Genomic DNA, 20198 nt, shown 5'->3' on the forward strand with positions numbered 1-20198 from the left:
ATCATGACGTTTTTCTGGCGTTTAACTCCAGACAGCAGCATATACTTGGTGTTGAGCGCCACTTTACATCGTCAATTCCCAAATAAAGTATGGACTATTATATATTGCTGGAAAGCTCTGGATGTCTACTTTCCAACGCCGTTGAGAGCGCGCCAATTGGAGTTCTGTAGCTCCAGAAAATTCATTTCGAGTGCAGGGAGATCAGATTCCAACAGCATCAGCAGTTCTTTTGTCAGCCTTTTTCAGAGTTTTGCTCAAGTCCCTCAATTTCAGTCAGAAATTACCTGAAATCACAGAAAAACACACAACTCATAGTAAAGTCCAAAAATGTGAATTTAACATAAAAACTAATGAAAACATCCCTAAAAGTAGCTTCAACTTACTAAAAACTACCTAAAAACAATGCCAAAAAGCGTATAAATTATCCGCTCATCACCAAGCCACGTGTACGCGTGACCCACGCGTATGTGTGACACTTGTCACGTGATCTCATTAAAGGAGCACGTTGGGAGCGATTTCAAGGCTTTCCAAGCCCAGTCCAACTCATTTCTGAAGCTATTTCAAGCCAAAGTGAAGAAGGATGAAAGGGGAGAGCAATTAGAGTAGTGTAGAAAACATGTTTTAGGTTAGTTCTAGAGAGAGAAGCTCCCTCTTCTCTCTAGAAATTAGGGTTCTTAGTTTAATTGTCTCTTAGATTTAAGTTTCAATTCTTGTTCTCATCTAGTTTCTTTTATCTTTCGTTGTTCTATTGCCTTAATTTTCTTAGTTTATCTTGTTAATTTCTCTTTTATGCCACTTTTATATTCATGAACTCTTGTTACTTTTAATTTCATTTAATGTAATTTTGATGTTTTTATGTTTGTTGATGTTTATTTTGATTTGTTATTATTAGTTTCTTATAATTGGTAGCTTTAGATTTTATATTTCATGCAATTTCCTATGTTTTTCCTTTTATGCACACTAAGTGTTTGACAAAATGCTTGGCTTAGTTTTAGAGTAAATTTGTGCATTCTTGGCGTGGAAAAAGAAATTAGGTGCTCTTGAGTCAATAATATCCAATTTGGATTGGTGATCTAGGGTTGTTAGTTTGTCTTGTTTCCATTGATGCTACTTATGGATTAGGATTAACTAGCCATATTTGATTTTCTCCGGATGTTGGAGATAACGTAATAGGCTTAGCTCTTGGTTATTATTGTGTTATGATTAATGACTAGGATAGAAAATCTTGATTCTCAATCCTTGCTATGAATGCCTCTTTTTAGTATTTGTTATCTTTAGTTGTTTGATTTACTTTATTGTCATTTAAATTTCTTATTTTATCAACCTAACCCCTTGAATCTCATAACCAATAATTGAGCAGTCGATTGCAACTCTTAGGGAGAACAACCCAGGAGTAATACTCTCGGTTATTTCTAGTGGGTTGAACTTGTGACAACTAAAATTAAACTTTGATTGAGGGTTGCTTGTTGGTTTAGATCTATACTTCGACGAGACTATTTTTGTGTGAAAATTCTAAACCGACGGTAACTTCACATCAAGGAGCAATTACCAATATACTAACGTTGTAACTTCCCTATAGCAAAAACGTTCATCAACACTATAAAATAGAAAACTCTAAAAAGAAAAAAAGTATGTTATTCACTCTGAATATACGCTATTCTTCTCTCACTCTTACTCGAGCATCGAAGTGTCTTTACAGGTGTCCATGGCTACCAGTTCTCTCGGAGCTATACCTCATCCATCTCAAGCGAAGGCCAATTTAGACTTGGACAAAACGAGTTATACATCCTACAAAGCTCACCACACAGGAATATTATGTATAATGAATTCAATAATAAGATACATAAGAATGTATATCTACAATCCCATGCAGGCGTACGCCTGCAAAGAATACAAATTTACAAATTTGCTAGCAGCAATTTTCGTTTATTTTCCCGTGTATTTACTTTTTTTGTTTATAGGTGTCTTTAGTAATTACTTTTGGTTAAGCATTTTCTATAATTAGATGATGGACCTTCAACTCAAGCCAACTTCACTGTGCATTTGACCATCCTCCATCCTTATCCAAGTCTTTAGAGAGAAGGGATTCTCAGTGATCTCTAAAATTCTAGCTCCTCTAGGCCAATCTCCATAGCCACCATAGCCAGTATGTCTTGCATAGCATAGCCATAGTTTTTGGTATGGACAGCACCAATCCAAGCCATGATTGTGTCCAACAAATATTGCCTGCAAGTTATAAAAAGATAAAAAGTTTAAATACTTTTGTAATTACTGTAAATGAGTTGCTTTGGTTTTAGTTTTAGTAACTCTAACGTATTTTTTTATTATTTTTTTAAAGCTAGATATATTAGTGTCAAATATTTTGATGATTAAAAAAACTACTAAGAGCACTTTACAAGACCGAAATTTGGAGCTATAAGGCCAAAAGTAAAAGAGAAGGACTAACATCTTAACAAAATTTAGAGAGCTAAAATTAAAATATGTAATTTTCATTAAGACATATATCGATACATTTTACTATTTTATTAGGAAATCTGGCTGTATTATGTTGTGGGCCCTAGTGGCAAGGTGGCATGCGTATGTTCTTGGATGTTTCACAAATTTTATAAATTTCTATCCTCAAAAGAAAAAAAAATACATTACAATCCCAAGTAAAACAAGGTAAATGTATTCGGTTTGTGGGTCTAATAGTAGACGGATGCTAAACAAGTGTAAATTAAAATTTAACAAAATAAACAACTGGACAGAATAAGATAATAGATAAAAAAGAACATCTATGAATCTCATTTAAAGGATGATCAAATAGTGCAACAAAATGGAGAAATTATTGTATGTTCATCGAACACCACGTGAATGTGTTTTCAAGATATGACTGAATACAAAGAATCTTGTCAAAATGGTTTTGTTATCAGCAATGAGCGCTATTCACATAAAACTCAAGGAATTTCAAGCAATATCTCAACAAAAAAGCATAATAATATAAAATTTATAAGTAAATCTTTAGGTATTAAACAAGTGAGAACTCATAATTGCTATAGTATGTTGTAATTAGAATCACAATCTCATACCTAAAATTTAATGCTCCAATAACACCTAATATGATGAAAATCTAAAATCAAATACCCATTTATCTTTCTACATTAAGGCATGTGAAGTTATGTTTTCCTTTCAATGGTAACGTAGAAATTTTGTCCTTTGTCATGTGGATGTGATAGGAACTGAGAAAGCCAGCAGAATTAGGGAATTTAATTGATGAACTAGAAATTGTAAATCACAATTTCTTATTGAAATATACTGTTGGATCTAACCAACTTTGAGGAGAATTTCTTCCCCTAAACTAATAAACTGAACAGAATTTTCTAACTAACTAGAACTAACTAACCCCTAGTATTTATAGGCAACAGTTAAGTTTAGAACTACTGCTCCTAACCTGCTAAACTAACTTAAAAGAGCTAACCAGCAGCCAACCAACAACAATTATGAATTAAGTAGTGAAAATTCAGCTTATCTACTCCTTACCTCTCCTCCTATAAACCAATCGAAACCTGTTCTTATCATTACTTCCCCCTGGACAACCACTTTGTCCTCAAGGTGGAACTCTGGAAAAGAGTGTCACAGCGCGACAACCTCCTCCCAACTATCCTCGCATGATGGAAGATCTTGCCAACGAACCAAGTACTCTAAGGAGCCATCCCTCGCTGATCTAGATGCAAAAATACCCTCGGGCTGCACCATTAATTTGCCATCCTTTGCCATCGCTGGTGGGAAAACATGCGATTGCTGTGATGCCGGGACAACCTTCTTTAACTTGCTTACGTGGAAGACCGGGTGGGGCTTGCACCCGTTCGGCAGCGCCAATCGATATGCCACTAGGCCTACCCTCTCTAGCACTTCGAAAGGCCGATAAAAGCAAAGGCTCAATTTCTCATTCATCCTTTGAGCCAAGGAACTAATTCGGTAAGGTTGTAGCTTGAGGTACACCTAATCTCCTATCCCGAATTCCAACTCTCTTTGCTTCTTATCCGTTGTTTGCTTCATTCTCTACTTAGCTTGCATTAAATGCTGCTTTAAGTTAGCTAGAACCGCATCTCTGGTCACTGCCAGTACAGCCACTTTCTCAACCTGAGATGGGTTTGTCTCTTCTCGGAACAAAATTGGGGAGGCACCCCATAAACGACCTGAAATGAGGTAGTGCATTTTGAAGCGTTAAAGGTCGTGTTAAACTAATATTCTGCCCTTGGTAACCATTCCAACCACCTCTTTGGATATCCACCCACAAAGCACCTCAAGTAAGTCTCGAGGCACCTATTCACCACCTTTGTCTGCCTATCCATCTGTGGGTGAACGCGATGCTGTATTTCAATTTCGTGCCCGCCGCCTGAAATAATTTGAACTAAATTCTACTCATGAAAACTCTATCTCGGTCGGAAGCAATGGATTTCAAAAATCCATGAAGCTTTACCACCTCCTTAATGAAAATTGCAGCCACTTCCTTGGCTGAGAAAGGGTGTGATAACGATATAAAGTGGGCATATTTGCTCAACCAATCGACCACCACAAAAAAGGTGTCCATGCCCTTTGCCTTGGGCAAGCTGACCATAAAATCCATAGTGATATGTCCCATATTCTCTTTGGAATTGGCAAGGGCTGCAGCGGTCCCGCTGGCTTAAGCGCGACGTATTTGCTTTGTTGGCAAATAGAACAAGCGGCCATAATCCTTCACCCGTCGCTGCATCCCATTCCAATAGACCTCAACCACCAACCTCTTGTATGTATAAAAGTACCCTGAATGGCCCCCCATCCCGCTGTCATAATGCTCAGCCAACAGGGAGGGTATATGAGCTGAATTTGCCGATAACACTGCTCTTCCTTGATAGAACAGCCTCCCTTTCCTTAAGGAGTAACCAGGGAAATCCTTAGACCCCTGTTACCATTTTTTGTAGCTCCAGATCTTCCTTTATCTTAGCGTTTATACCGTCCCAAAGATTTACGTGCACTACTGAGATAGCCTTAGCTATCATTTGCTGCGAAAGAGCATCTGGTGCCTTATTTTCCAGTACCGGCCGATACTTGATGTTGGAGTCCAAGCCCAACAACTTTTTTGTCCAGTGGAGGTGGGCCAAATCCATTAAACGTTGCTCGGTAAGAAACATCAAACTCCGCTGATCCGTCAACACCGTGAAATGACTTCCTAGCAAGTAGTGCTGCCATTTCTGGACAGCAAGCACCACTGCCATCAATTCCCTCTTGTAAGCTGATTTTTTATGCGCTCTTGGCGACAATGCTTGGCTTAGAAATGCAATCGGGCGCCCCTGTTGAGATAGCACAGCCCCTCACCCTTCGCTTGAGGCGTTGGTCTCTATGACAAACTCTTGCAAAAAATTTGGGACAACCAATGTGGAAAGGGCTACCATGAGGGATTTTAGTTGTTCAAAGGCTGCCATGGCTTTAGCGTTCAATTCAAAAGCATTCTTTCTTGTTAAATCTGTCAATGGTTTTGCAATGATGCCATATCCTTGCACAAACCACCGATAGTACCCAGTGATGCCCAAAAAATCCCGCAAGGCACGTACATCTTTAGGGACCGACCAAGCAAGCATGGCTGCTGTTTTGCTAAGGTTTGCAGCCACCCCTTCAGCCGAGATTATGTGGCCCAAATACTCCATTGAATCCACCGCAAATGTACACTTATTGGCATTTAACACAAGCTTATTGGTGGTGATAATGCAAAATACTTGCTACAAGTGAAACGACATGACTCTCGACATCCCAGCTGTAGATTAAGATATCACCGAGGAAGACTAATGCAATCTTCCGAAGCAATGGCTTAAGGATGTCATTTATCAAAGCTTGAAAAGAACTCGGCGCGTTGGTTAGGTCGAAAGGAATTACCAAGAATTCGTAGTGTCCCTCATGCGTCTGGAAGCCAGTTTTGTGAATGTCTTCATCGCGCATCCTAATTTGATGATACCCGGACTTCAAATCAAGCTTGGAAAAAATCAACACCCCTGCCAACTCATCCAAAAGCTCATCAATGACTAAAATTGGAAATTTTTTCGTTATGGTGATCCCATTTAGAGCACGGTAGTCCACACAAAACCTCCAACCTCTATCTTTCTTCTTGACCAGCAAGATGGGACTAGCATACGGATTTATACTAGGCCGAATGATTCCTGAAACCAGCATTTCCGCAACCATTTCTTCAATTACCACTTTTTGGTGATATGAAAAAAGGTAAGGCCTAATATTAGGCACAATAGCCCCTTCCTTTTTAAGGGAATAGCATGATTATGCGAATGATGCGGCAGTAGCCCCGATAGTGGATGAAACACTATCTCTTGATCGTCCAACATTGTTTGTATCAACTGTGGCACACTTACAACCGAATCCAAGTGTAAATTTACCCACCTTATCACAGTTCTGGGTCGCCTTTCAAAATTAAAGGCCCCCCACCATTGAGTATCTTGATCCAAGAATCCTTAAAACTTGCTCTAATGACTCCCAACTTGTCTAACCATTCCAGCCCCAAAACAAACTCCGCTTCTTCGGTGGAAAAAAGTAGAAATCCGTTGTTATGGACAGCCCTTGGAAGCTTAATGTGACTCCGTTGCATCTATCCTGTCCCCCCGAATTTCGATGGTCAGCCACCCTCACTCGGAACTTAGGTGTAGTATCTATGACCATCCCCAATTTTGCTGCAATTTCTGGTGCTGCGAAGTTATCCAAGGCCCCACAATCAACCAACACCCTCACTTGATGCCCTTTCACCTCAGCCCACACCTTGAACGACCTATGGTGGGGATTGCAACATGAAAGTTTGAGCTCCAGTTGCTCTATTATGTCTGGAACAACTTCGTGCTCCAACCAGTCCCCTTCCTTAGCCTCTGCTTCCATTATTAGCAGCTTGAACTCCTTGTTCTTGTATACATGGTCTGCTAAGTACAGTTCAACACAGAAGAAACATTCTCCCTGACACACTTCGCCCTATACTTTTCGTTGCTGAAATGTCTCAAGCTGCGCCATCGCAAGGGATTCGTCATTGACTCTGCACCCTTATGAGCTATAGAATTAGACACTGTAGCAGGGTCCACAGCTTTGGTGGCAAGTGAATTGGTAATGATAAAGTTGGAAGCCGGTGGTTTACTGCGTCCTGATACTCCTGGCAAGACAATGTTGCAATTTTCTACCTTTCGTGCCAACTCCATCAACTCATCCACTAACTGATATGGAAATAGTTTACATTCTTCACCCACTTCCAGTTTCATCCTATTCAAGAAGAGGTCCAATAGCAATTCCAGCACGATTTTGCGAAAAGGCCGCACGTGAAGCACGAACTAATTTGACATAGTCCCGGACCGAGTTTGACTGTTTTAGGTTCAGCAACGTTTGATACGGACTCTGTAGCCATGCCGGTTGAAAGTGCCATAGCAGCACCACACTGAGGAACCGCCATAAAGTACTGAGGCTGTCGCCTCCCACCACCTAAACCACGTGAATGTGTGGCCTTCCATGGCGAACATCGCCACCGTAAGTCACTCCTCCTCCGGTACCGCTCTGAGCAGGAAGAACTGCTCCATACGTTCGATCTAGGTCATCGCGTCCTCAGCTCAAAATATCGAGAGTTCTAGTCTTCACCACTACTCCGGCGCAGTTCTGCTTCCTTCCGAGCCAGTGACAGCCTAGTGCAATGCCGGAGAACTCCGGTTGTGATGGATCGGAGCACCTTGCTCCATGGAATCCACTCGTGCATCGGTCCTCTGCAGCATCTTCTGCAACGCGCGACACAGGTCTTCAAATTGGTCAAAACGCGATTCCATCGCATCCAATCTCCCTTCCATTTTGTGTGATCGTGGCTGCACCATTCACCACAAGTACCAAGATCTGTGGACTTCTGATAATAGTTGGTAGGAACTGAGAGCTAGTAGAATTAGGAGATTTTAGTGATGAACTAGGGATCGTAAATCACAATCCCTAATTGAAATACACTGTTGGATCTAATCAATTCTGGAGAGAACTTTCCTCTCCTAAATTAACAAACTTAATAGAACTAACTAGAACTAACTAACCCCTAGAATTTATAGGCAGTAGTTAAGCCTAGAACTACTGCTCCTAACCTACTAAACTAGCTTAAAAGAGCTAACTAGCAGCCAACCAGCAACAATTATAAATTAAGTAGTGAAAATTCAGCTTATCTATTCCTTACATCTCCTCCTATAAATAATAGAAACCTATTTCTATCATCGAGGAAAATTAAGGGTTGCTGTAATTGGTTGAAGTTGGTGTGGGCTATGCCAAATATTCACAGTAACTATTTAGATCTGTAGTTAAAATCAGAATTTATAGTGTGAAATAAAAGAAATGGATCATTTTTGTTTTTTACAGTTATATATAGACATTGTGGAGGTTAAGAAATCAAATAATTATTGAAGATGTTGATGTATATGAAAAGATATTATGTAAAGAAATTAGAAGTATCCTGTATTTATGCTGACAAACTGTTTACAGAATTGGATAAAAGTAAGGAGATGGTTGGGAGTACTTGAAAAATTGAGGGGATTCGAATTGAGTAATGCTGCATTTGGATTTTGGAACAAGAGATAGGGTAGAAGAGGACACTAACACACAGACACTAATGTCATTCCTCTAAGATGTTATGTCTTTGAGGCACTAACCAAACGAGCCTTACATTTGGTGATGTTGTGTGAGATACTGAGATTAGTGAAACTTCATCCGTGTGTAAAACAAAGGCACTGGGACTTGAAGAATCCATCCAATTTATGATTAAAGAGAATGGTTGCTCGGAAAAATGACTCGGAAAGTTAAACTTTTTTAAAGATTACCCAATTTTAGTAGGTTGGAGATCTAAATTCTTCGTGGGAAAGAAAGGGTTTTAGAGTAAAAGAATTTCAATTTAAATAAATTAGAATATCAAACTTAATTTCATCCAAGTTACACAAAAATTTATGATTCTCAATACCACTAGTTGTTGCTTTACCAAATATCCACGAGAAGAATGAGATCTAGGACTTGTTATAAGCTTGCACGGGATACCTATCGTGAAACTATATCCTAAAAACTTAAATTATCAAATAAAGACATATGAATAATTATATATCTAATAATACCATAATATAGAGGACAACTCTTTAGCTGACAAGAGGGAGCTTGGCACTATAATGGCTGGGTTATAATCTTTTGGGATGCTTCTGCTAAATCCCAAAGATTGTTTATATGTACATACTTTTCTCTCTATACCTACTATGTGGTCAAGTTTAATAAAGTATCACTAAAAAAAAGTACTTTCCATCTTCTCAAAATAAAATCAACAATCAAGCAAAAGACTCACCAATCTTAACGATGTTTGCATTTGGATGAGAAGAGATTTAATCAATTATAACATAAAAATTATGATAAGATTATAGGATAAATTTTTGCCATTATTCCTAAAACACAACCAGGCCAATGATAAGATACTTTCATCCTTCTTTGTGAGATATTACTTAGCTAGATAGAAGTGTATTACTTGGTTAATAAGAAGTGTATTACTTAACTAGTCATAATCCTACAATTTTTTTATTTCCAACTCACCAAGATGGCTTAGAACTTACCTTGACAGAAGTTCTATTCACAAGAAGATTCATGATACCCATTTCAGCTTCTTGAGATGCAACACTTTCCTTGTTAATTGAACCGACACAAGGTTTTTGTATTGTAAGCTTGGGAGCAACAGTCTTGTAGGCCGTACTCGGTATATGCCAGAAAATAATCTCTGGCACCCTGCCAATTACAAATAATATATGCTTCATTTGAGTCATTAGAAAAATACAAGGGAAAACAAGAGAATCAAAGAACTATTTTCTAGTTATTTTCTTAATCTATGAAGCACTCAGACATATTTTGGACACGACATTTATCAATGTGCATTTTGCGTGCCTTTTTTGTCCAACTGTATCTTAATAAAAAATAAAAAATTATTCTTCGAAGATACTTAAACACACCTAATTATTGCATCTCGAGTCTTATTCTTAACATGTATTCTTGAAATGAATTTAAAAATAGTATATATTATTATTAATTAAAACATGAAAATATTTTAAATATTTTGTATAATTAAAAAGACATAAAAAAATTACAAATTATAAGAATTTAAAATTCGTATGTTCATGGGTCTCATATTTCGTGTTGTGTCTCGTGTCTGTATTAGTGTCCGTAGATCAGAATTCTTAATTGAAAAACACAAATAAGAAACCAGAAGAAAAACTGTTTATCCGAATATAAATGCAATGCCTTATTCTACCTTGAATCACTATTAATTTGTTTGCTTTTCTGCTGAAACCATTCTGCCTGAGCACTAGATATTATTTCCGGATACGAACCACCACCAGAATCAAGAAAGTAGAGGAAAGCCAAGGGCAATTGTGGATCGTCTGATGATGAAACTTGAAGGACATAGTTAGAGACACTTGGCCAAAGATTTCTAGGACCATAGGTAGAGAAAGAACCATTGTGCTTGATCTCGTTCTTCAGTAGTTCAGGTCGTCCTGTTCCTTTGAAACATCCTTCTTCTCCTGAAAATGATCAAATCTGAATCAGCTTGGTCTGAATTTGATTAAACGTAACCAAAACTCAGCAACTAAAATACGATTTCAGTGGACAAGTTTTTTGACTTGATGAATTTTTCTTCTTGTCACTAGCTTCTTCGCGTATCTGTCGCTCAAGTGCCTCTCTTCCAACTGTGTCCCTGTGCAGTGGCGGAGCTTCAAAGAAATTTTTGGAGGGGCCAAAAAATTTAATAAAAATAATTAAAAAATTATATAATAATATTTATATTAAAAAAATTTGTAAATATAATTAGTTTTAAAATTTGTTATTAATACGTGCAATTATATATAGTTAAGGTTAACTAAAAAATTAAAGCTGGTTTTGGTTAACTAAAAATTTGGTTTACAAACTGATTTTAAATGATAAAATTAGTTATTAATTGGTTATAAAATTAATACATTAGTTTTAAAAATAAATATTAAATTTTAAAAAATAATAGGTTTTTTTACAAAAAAAACTAATTTTTGCACATAAAAAATATTTTTAATCTAAAAACTAATTTTTCTTTTGAAAAAACTATTTTTTAATTATGCAAATAAATTATAATTTATAAGTTAATTTTTTGACATTCTAAAAAATTTATTTTTAAAGCATCTATTTTTCAAAAGTCTCAAAACTAGTTATTTTTATTGTTATATCTATTACAATCAAATAATATATTACACCAAAATAAAATTTTAACTTTCTAATAAAATAAAATATCAAAATCTATTAATATATATAGGGCTAATACTACAATGACATGTAGTTTGCAATGGTGATTTAAAAAATAAAATAATGACTATTTATTAGCATGTGGCATACTACTAGTTATACCACAGCTTTTAGTGTTCTAAAAATAAAATAATATATAAAAATGTATGAGACTATTAACCGCGTATCACACAAGAATAAAAAGTTAAGTGAATGATAAACACAGATATGTAAAATGGAAATATGTGAATTTAACTATCTGAGTTAATCTTATTTTATGTGAAAAAGAACTACTAATTTTTTTATAAAATCTTTGGAGGCCATGGCCTATTGTCCTAACAAAACTCCGCCATTGCCTGAGTGTTTGCATACACTTGTAACTTGTTTGTGTGCTTTTACTAGCTAACTAGATAATTATACCCGATCGAGTAATGTTACGTGACTAACAAAATTTATCATTTTTGACTGATACTTATCAATATTCTAAGTGTTAATTTAAATTGACTTTTTTGAGTTAAAAAATATTTTTTAAAAAAATAAAGTACTTTATTCAATTTTAACTTATTTGAATAAATCTTAAGTATTAAATTCTAACTCCTAAACTTTAACCCCAATTTTAATAGTATAAAATTAAAATGTTAGCTAAAAATATTGAATAATATTACTAAAAAGTGTTGGCTCCCTAATATTTTTCTTTTTGGAAATTACAAAAAAACCTATTCTTTAATCCTCAGAGAAATATTCATAACTCCACAGAAACCAGATCAACCTACTTCGACGAATGTATTAAAGATCATATACTATGATTATATTTTCAACTCCCTATCAAGAAAATATGTACAATAACAAGATTCTTAATTATCTGAAACGTATTACCGAGTACCTGAACAAAAAGTTCCGGTTGGAGGGCAACGGATTTGAGGAATTCCAAGTGTTGAGAACCACTCTAATGGCCACTCAAATGGAGCATCGTCATGGTTTCCGAATACACTGGCCCAAGGTATGCCCCTGTTTTGCGTAGGAGAGATTGCCTGATCCCAGTACAAGCTTGCATTTGCAACCATTATGTTGTTAGCCGTAATCACATCACCAAGATATATCACAAAATCTGTCATATAGTTTCATTAGCCTTTGGTATTTATGAAACCTATAAATGATCATAAAGAAAATTAATTCACAGACATAGGGGGCGAGAAAAGATTCATAGCTACCTTGAACTAAAGCAGTTCTCTTCAATAAATTCATAACAACTTCTCCTAAGTAATTAGCATATTTGGAATTTAAACATGTAACTACTCAAGCATCACATATAACATGTTCATATCCCTGTATTTTTTTACCTGTGTATCCAATAATGGAATGTCGTCTCATAAAAAATAATCATTTTTTTTACATTAATTACATAAATAGTCTTAAAAAAAGGATGTGACTGCATAACTATTTAAAATAGTTTATGCTGTTAATGCATTAAGATTAAATTCTTAATTTATATGTTCTTTATATTTAAATCTTTGAAACAAATTTATCATGAAGTATACTTTTCATTTAATTAAGTTGTTTTGCCTAAAACACATTGACTTTTTGTTGTGTATTTGAATCTTTTTGCTTAGCTTAAGATGATACTAAACAATCTGTGTTGTGATAAGGATGATTATATAGATGTCTATTCTTAAGAGAGAATAAATTTAATAAAATTGAAAATATAATCTTCTGTACACATATAAATAACAGGCTAAACCTCAAATAAAAAGATACACTACAATAATATAAAATTTTCTCTCATATATATATGACTTCTGTGGTGGCTAGATCAAAACAATGGCTAAGGTGGTACAAAGACAAGGTCCAATCTAAAAGAAACACGTGACACTTTTGAAGAGAGTAGACTAAAGGAGTTGATTAGGCCAAATATGGTAAAATTGTTAATGGACAGAGATAAATAGTTTGAATCTCTAATCAAAATTAATTAAATTTTTAACTTAGAGAGATTGTTATTATCTAATTTAATTTTACTGCCTCCAAAAAATGAGCTTATCGTTATCAACATATTATTATTTAAATATTGTATCAATTTTGCAATTTCAATTTAACTATAAATTATTACAGAATTTGTACTTTATAAAATTATAAAAAAAAAGTGGGTTACAAAATAAATTTCTAACATCATTTTTATATTTTAATTATAAAAAAAAGCTACTAAAAATGATTTGATTTTCACATCTCTCTACAAATTAATTTAAAGCTTATTGTTTGGGAAGTACCATGCAAAATAGGTAACAAGAAGATTTTTTTTCTTATTAATCAATATCTTCTAAAAAAAGTCAGTAATAAAGTAATAAAATAAAAAATTAATTATACAATTTGAAAAAAATAAACAAAACTTATAGAAACAAGGAGTATGATTCAATAATAAATTAATAACTCATATGAACAAAAAATTATTTTTGGACATGTACTTTAATATTTTATGCTTTATGCTTCTTTTGCAATGATAAAAGCGCCATATGTCAACAAAGCACTTGTTGGTCAATAAAAAGCAACTTTTAGCTATCACAATTCTGCCACCATAGATCTCTCCTATATATAATACTAGTAAATATGAGTTATTTCTGTTATTATAGTGAGATAATTATATTGGTGAATATCAATACTAGAGTCTTTTATTTACACTTTTTTATTTTATATTTATTATATCTTCCTTATTTATTTATTTTACAACACCTTATCAACACGAGACTTTGATCAAAATTTAGGAAGACTCGGGTAATAAATTTTCATTATGTCAAAGCTCGCTCATCTTAAATTTAATGCTCTTGATATATCTGGAAACAACTATTTATCACTAGATACGGAAATCCATCTTGGTTCAATAGATCTTGGAGATACCATTAAGATTGAAAATAATGCATCCCAAAAGGATAAAGTCAAAGCCATGATCTTCCTTCGTCGTCACTTCACAAATGATTGAAAAATAAACATCTTACACTAAAAGATCCTGTAGATCTATGAAAAAACCTTGAAAAAATGTATATTCATCAAAAGACAGTGATACTTTCTCAAGCCCGATATGAGTGGACGCACTTGCGTCTATAGGATTTTAAATCCATAAATGAATATAATTTAGCAATGTTCCGAATTACCTCACGAATGAAATTATGTGGAGAAAAAATAACTGATAATGACATGTTAAAGAAAATTTTCTCAACCTTCTATGCCTTAAATGTGCTCCTGCAGCAGCAGTATCAAGAAAAAGAATTTGAAAAATATTCTGATCTAATTTCTTGTCTTCTTGTTGTTGAGCATAACAATGAATTGCTTTTAAGAAATCATGAAGCACGCCCAACTGGCGCCGCCCCATTTTCTGAAATAAATGTGACAAATCATTACCCTAAAAGAGGTAAATGGCAAGGTTTGGTAACAAGAAAAATTATGGATGGAAGAAAAATTATGTTCACAAGAAGGATCTCACCAGGAGTGAGATAAAGAAAGAAACAATAGGCAAAATAAATCAATAGAGGATAAATGTTTCCGTTGTGGTGGAAAGAGACATTGGTCGCGTACCTATCGTACCCCAAGGCACCTAGTCGATCTTTATCAAGTATCTTTGAAAAATGACAACAAAGAAAATGAGACAAATTTTGTTTCAAAGGATATTGCTGAAAATTACACCACTTATTATGAAGTATCTGATTTCTTTAAAGATTCTGAAGGAAATATTGACCATTTGATCAATGATGGAATAGTTTAATATGTGGGTTTGTTAAGTATTCATGTAAATAAATATGTAAATTATGTATATTACTTCTTAGAAAAACGATTTCAATCAAGAAAAATAATTTTACTGTGCATATACTTTTACTCATTTTATTATTATTTGTCTTTGAAAAAAATTACAAGGACATATGGTGAAGATGTTTGTCTTGCGGATTGTGCAAGTTTGTATATCATTCTCAAAAGTAATATATATTTTACTCATCTTGTACCAAAAAAGAATATGTTAATACTATTATTGGTTCAGGTAATGTGATTGAAGGCTTTGGAAGAATTATAATTTTGTTTCTCGGATGAACAAAATTCATAATAAACAATGCACTTTTGTCTATCAAGTCTCTAAGAAACTTGTTAAGTTTTAGAGATATTTGTTAAAATGGATATCATATTGAAACAATGCATGAGAAAAATCATGAGTATTTATGTATCACAACTCTTGATTCAAATAAAAATGTGATATTAGAAAAGTTATCCTTACTTTCATTTGAGTTATACTATACTAAAATTAGTACAATTGAAACACATGTCATTGTAAACCTGAAGTTTACCAACCCAAATGAATTTATAATTTTGCATGATCGATTATGTCATTTAAGAATAACCATGATGTAAAAAATTATTGAAAATTTTAATGGACATTCACTAAAGAACCAGAAGATTTTTAAATCTAGTGAATTTTGTTTTAGTACATGTTCTCAAGGAAAACTAATTTTAAGGCTATCACCAGTAAAGATTGGATTTGAGTCCCCTGAATTCCTAGAAAGGATTCAAAGCGATATATGTAGACATATTCATCCACCATGTGGATTTTTTAGATATTTTATGGTCTTAATAGACGCATCTTCGAAATGATCATATGCGTGCTAATTGTCTTCTCACAACCTGGCGGTTACGAGATTACTTGCTCAAATTATTCGATTAAAAGTACAGTTTTCAGAAAATTCAATCAAAGTAATTCGTCTTGATAATGCTGGTGAATTTACTTCCTAAGCCTTTGGTGCTTATTGTATGACTAACGGAATAAGCGTTGAACATTCAGTAGCTCATATTCACACACAATGGGTTAGCAGAATCACTTATTAAACGCCTCCAGTTAATTGCTAGACCCTTACTGTTGAGTTAAGAATTTAACTAAATTAATTAGTGATGACAAACATTATTTTTGGGCAAAATAAATAATTAAATGTTGATTATTTATATCTACATATTAACTAATTGTTTATTGTTGCAGGCCAAATGTTAATAGCCCAAAAGCAATCAGCAAGAATATTGGGCTGAAAGCAAAATAAAGAGCCCAAGCAAAAGCAAAGAAGGAAGCCAAAGAAATTAAATCGGGCCAAGCACACCAACACCCGATCCAAGCCCGATCTGGTTTCAGAAATGCAAATCCCTCCCTTTTGCTTAACCAAAAGCAACGTTCCTCTCCTCTCTAATCAAGTCACATCACAGCTTCAGAAAAGTAAGAAAGAGAACGAGAGTGAAAGAGCTTCTTCACCAAGTAAAACACCAAAGAAGCAAGAGAGAGAAAGGTTAAGCTTGATACACAGAAATCTAATCACAAAATTCAAACCAAATCAAGCTTAGGATAAAGGTATTCCATCTCATCTTGCTTGCATCAAATCTTCTTCTCTTCTTTCCAACTCTCTGCTCTATCCGAAAATGGCATTCAAAGGAAAGTTGTTCTCTGCCCTATTCTGCTTCACATCTACGGTCACAAGTGATACTTGGGGACCAAGTAGTTTTTCAATGGCTAAGATCAAGTTGACCATGAGAAGATTTCTATGGTTACTGCTTTGTGGCTTTCGGTCAAGATGAGGAAGTCAGAGAAAAAGTTTCTACTCTAAGGATTAAGGTAAAGAAAAGTGAATCTGTGGGTTGGTGAAGCTCAAGGCTCAAGGTGTTGACCTTGGAAGAAAAACCCAGCAACATGCAAGGAGATAAAAGAAGATTTTCTGTTCATTCAAAGGCAAGGAGAGAAAACCAGAGAGTGAGAACAGTGTTCTGTTAAGAAGTTCCTCTACTTGGATAATGTTTTCTTTCAAAGAAGCATTCAGCCAATACTGAAGAACTGCATCTGAGGTTTGCGAATCTGGTTTTGCACATAGCAAAGAGGCTGCTGATGAAGTCAATCTCCTTCATGTTTTATTGATTGTAATGTACTTTTCCAAGTTTATCTTTCTGTAATTTCTTGTGAGAAAAGGCATTGTGAGAAAGTTCAAGTAAAAGCCATGAATGAAAAAAGGCTGAGTGATACACTTGAGAGAAAAGCCTAGAGTTATTTTTCTGATTTCTTTAGGTTAGTTAAGTGTCTTGTATCTTGTACCTGTTTGGTATCCCTTTCTTAGTTGGGTTAGCACTAAGAGGTATAGTTAGGTATTAGCATAGCCAATGTCAAGTTAGGTTAGAACTTGAGTGTGATAGGATTGGGTCAATCCTGTGTTATTGGTGTATGTAATACTGTTAACTATAGTGAAATTCTTCCATAGTTGTGGAGGAGACTGGTTGTAGGTTGCATAGCACAAGACAACCGAACCAGGATACATGCTGGTGTTAGCCTTTCTCTTCTCTGCTGAGTTCTGTTTTCTGATATTCATGAGACAAAAATAAATTGTCTCATAAATTTCCGCTGCTGAGTTCAAACAGAATCAGAATTGTAATTTTGTTTAAAAAGATCATAACAACAACTTAAAAGGAAGGCATAGATTCAACCCCCCTTCTCTAAGCCTACCACAACCTTCAATTGGTATCAGGAGTTGAGGTCTCAAGAATCAAGCTTAACCGCTTGGAGCAAAGATCCAATGGCAAACAACTTGGGCACAACCACAGTTGCTTACACCCTCACTAAAGGCCAGTCAAACAACCGGCCACCTTTCTTCAACGGGAAGAACTACTCCTACTGGAAAGAAAGAATAAGAATTTTCATCCAATCCATTGACTATAACATATGGAAGATTATTGTGAGCGGTCCAAAGATCCCAACAAAGACAAGTGCTGATGAAGTGGTGACTCCAAAAGAAGAATCTACAAAAGAAGAAGCTAAATGGAATGAAGATGATAAGAAGAAGATAGAGCTGAATGCTAAAGCAATCAACCTTCTTCACTGTGCTATCAGCTTTGAAGAGTACTGGAAGGTGTCTAGATGCAAGACAGCCAAAGATATCTGGGAAAAATTCTAGGTTACACATGAAGGCACCAAACAAGTAAAAGAAACGAGGATTGATATGCTGCGAAAAGAGTACGAGATGTTTAGCATGAAGGATGGAGAAAGCATTGATGAAGCGTTTGAGAGATTCTCAATCATAATCAACAACCTTGATGCTATGGGTACAAACTATGTAGAACAAACCTTGGTGAGAAAACTCCTTAGAAGCCTCACAAAAGAGTGGGAAAACACTGCCACTGTCCTAACCGAGAGTAACAACATAAGTCCCATAACCTATGATGAGATGAGAGAAAAACTTCTTGCCTATGAAGCCACACACACAAACACAGACTCAAAGAAAAAGGGAATAGCCCTCAAGTCACAAATAGAACCAAAAGAGAGTGAGTCTAGTGATGGTATTTCAGATGACGAGCTTTTGGTTTTTTGCTAGGAGATTTAGAAGGATGATGAAGAGCAAGGGCAAATACAAGGGTTCAAGTTCAAAGGAGCACAAGATAGACTTGAGCAAGATGATGTGTCATCATTGCAAGGAGGCTGGACACTTTAAGTCAAACTGTCCAAAGCTCAAAAAGGAGGACAAAGGAAAGAAGGATAAGAAGAGAGTACTCATGGCAACTTGGGAGGATCTTGAGAATGACTCAAATGAAGAAGAAGAATCTGAAGGAGATAATAAAGACTGCTTCATGGCTGGAAACAACAATCTTGATGAGGTAAATTATTATGATTTGACCATTGAGGACTTGCATGCTATTATTGATGATCTTACCTTAAACACCTCAAAACTGCTTGACAAATACAATGAATGCAGATCTGAAAGAGATGGGTTAAGAGCTGAAAATGAGTTTTTAAAAGAAAAAGTGAAGGAAACTGAATGTGCTTTGGACATCATTGAAGAAAATAGATTTCTAAAATCTGAACTTGAAAAATTAAAAGGAAAGCACATTGTGGATCCTTCACATGAGTTAATTGCTGAAAATAAAAGATTAAATGACATGATTAAAAGGCTGAATGGTGACTTAGCAAAATTTGCTCAAGGTCCTAGTAACTTGGACAAATTACTTGCAAGTCAAAGACCATTGTTTGAAAAATTTGGTTTAGGCTACATAGTCAAGGAAGATGCAGTTTCTAATATTTCCTCTATAAAATTTGTGGCTTCTTCATCAAATACCAAAATCATACCAAACAAATCTGGTATCGAAAATACTCCAACACTTGAAGAAAAATTTGATGAAGTATACACAAGTGAAACTAAGCCTTCACCAAGAACTGAACCGAGTTCAAACCGGCCAGGTTTGGGTTACATTTCGAAAAATGAGGCTGTTTTCAAGAAACCACATTTTTACAACAAAACCTCATATTCGAAAGGTAAAAATGTTCAAAAAAATTCTGATGAAAATGCTCTTGTAAAGAGGAACAACATTAATAAAAATAAATTTGTCAAAAGAAATGCATCTCCTCCAAAAACCAGAAAATTCCAACCATTTAATCATTTCAAGCAATATAACTCACCTAAATTTCAGCGGCACACATCAGAAAATCATTGTGTTAATTGCAAGAAATTTGGTCACTCATATGCACAATGCTTCATTCAAAAAAGAGTTGTTGAAAACAAAGTTTACAATATTGTTTGTGATTTCAATGCACTTGGGCAACCAAGATGGATTAACTTCAAAGGATCCAAATTAATTGGGATACCTAAGGCTACTTGAAACTCATCATGCAGATTTGCCTAGCATCCAAGAACAAAAAGGACATGTGGTACATGGATACTGGATGTTCAAGGCACATGACTGGAAGGTCAACCTACTTCATCAAACTAAATAAGTATGATGGAGGTTTTGTGACCTTTGGAGATGATGGTAAAGGTAAAATCATTGCTGTTGAAAAAGTAGGTAATGAGCAATCTACTTTCATTGATGATGTGCTTTTGGTATGTGGTTTAAAGCACAATCTTTTGAGTATAAGTCAG

The 20198-nt window shown here is 35.1% G+C and overlaps 1 protein-coding gene across 1 annotated transcript in view; it reads right to left on the reverse strand.

The window, feature by feature from the left end:
* Nucleotides 1-1561: 1561 nt before the first annotated feature.
* Nucleotides 1562-20198, reverse strand: part of LOC107474576 (probable inactive purple acid phosphatase 16) — a 33725-nt gene continuing 15088 nt past the window's right edge. Inside the window, exons 2-5 of the mRNA XM_016094201.3 lie at nt 12179-12403; nt 10298-10568; nt 9609-9777; nt 1562-2226 (exon numbers count right to left, since the gene is read on the reverse strand). Coding sequence (XP_015949687.1) covers nt 2017-2226; nt 9609-9777; nt 10298-10568; nt 12179-12403 — 875 coding nt within the window. The 3' untranslated portion in view covers nt 1562-2016. The remainder of the gene's footprint in view (nt 2227-9608; nt 9778-10297; nt 10569-12178; nt 12404-20198) is intronic.

Source organism: Arachis duranensis, chromosome 3 (assembly GCF_000817695.3).
Source record: "Arachis duranensis cultivar V14167 chromosome 3, aradu.V14167.gnm2.J7QH, whole genome shotgun sequence".
In the NCBI taxonomy this organism is placed as follows: Eukaryota; Viridiplantae; Streptophyta; class Magnoliopsida; order Fabales; family Fabaceae; genus Arachis; species Arachis duranensis.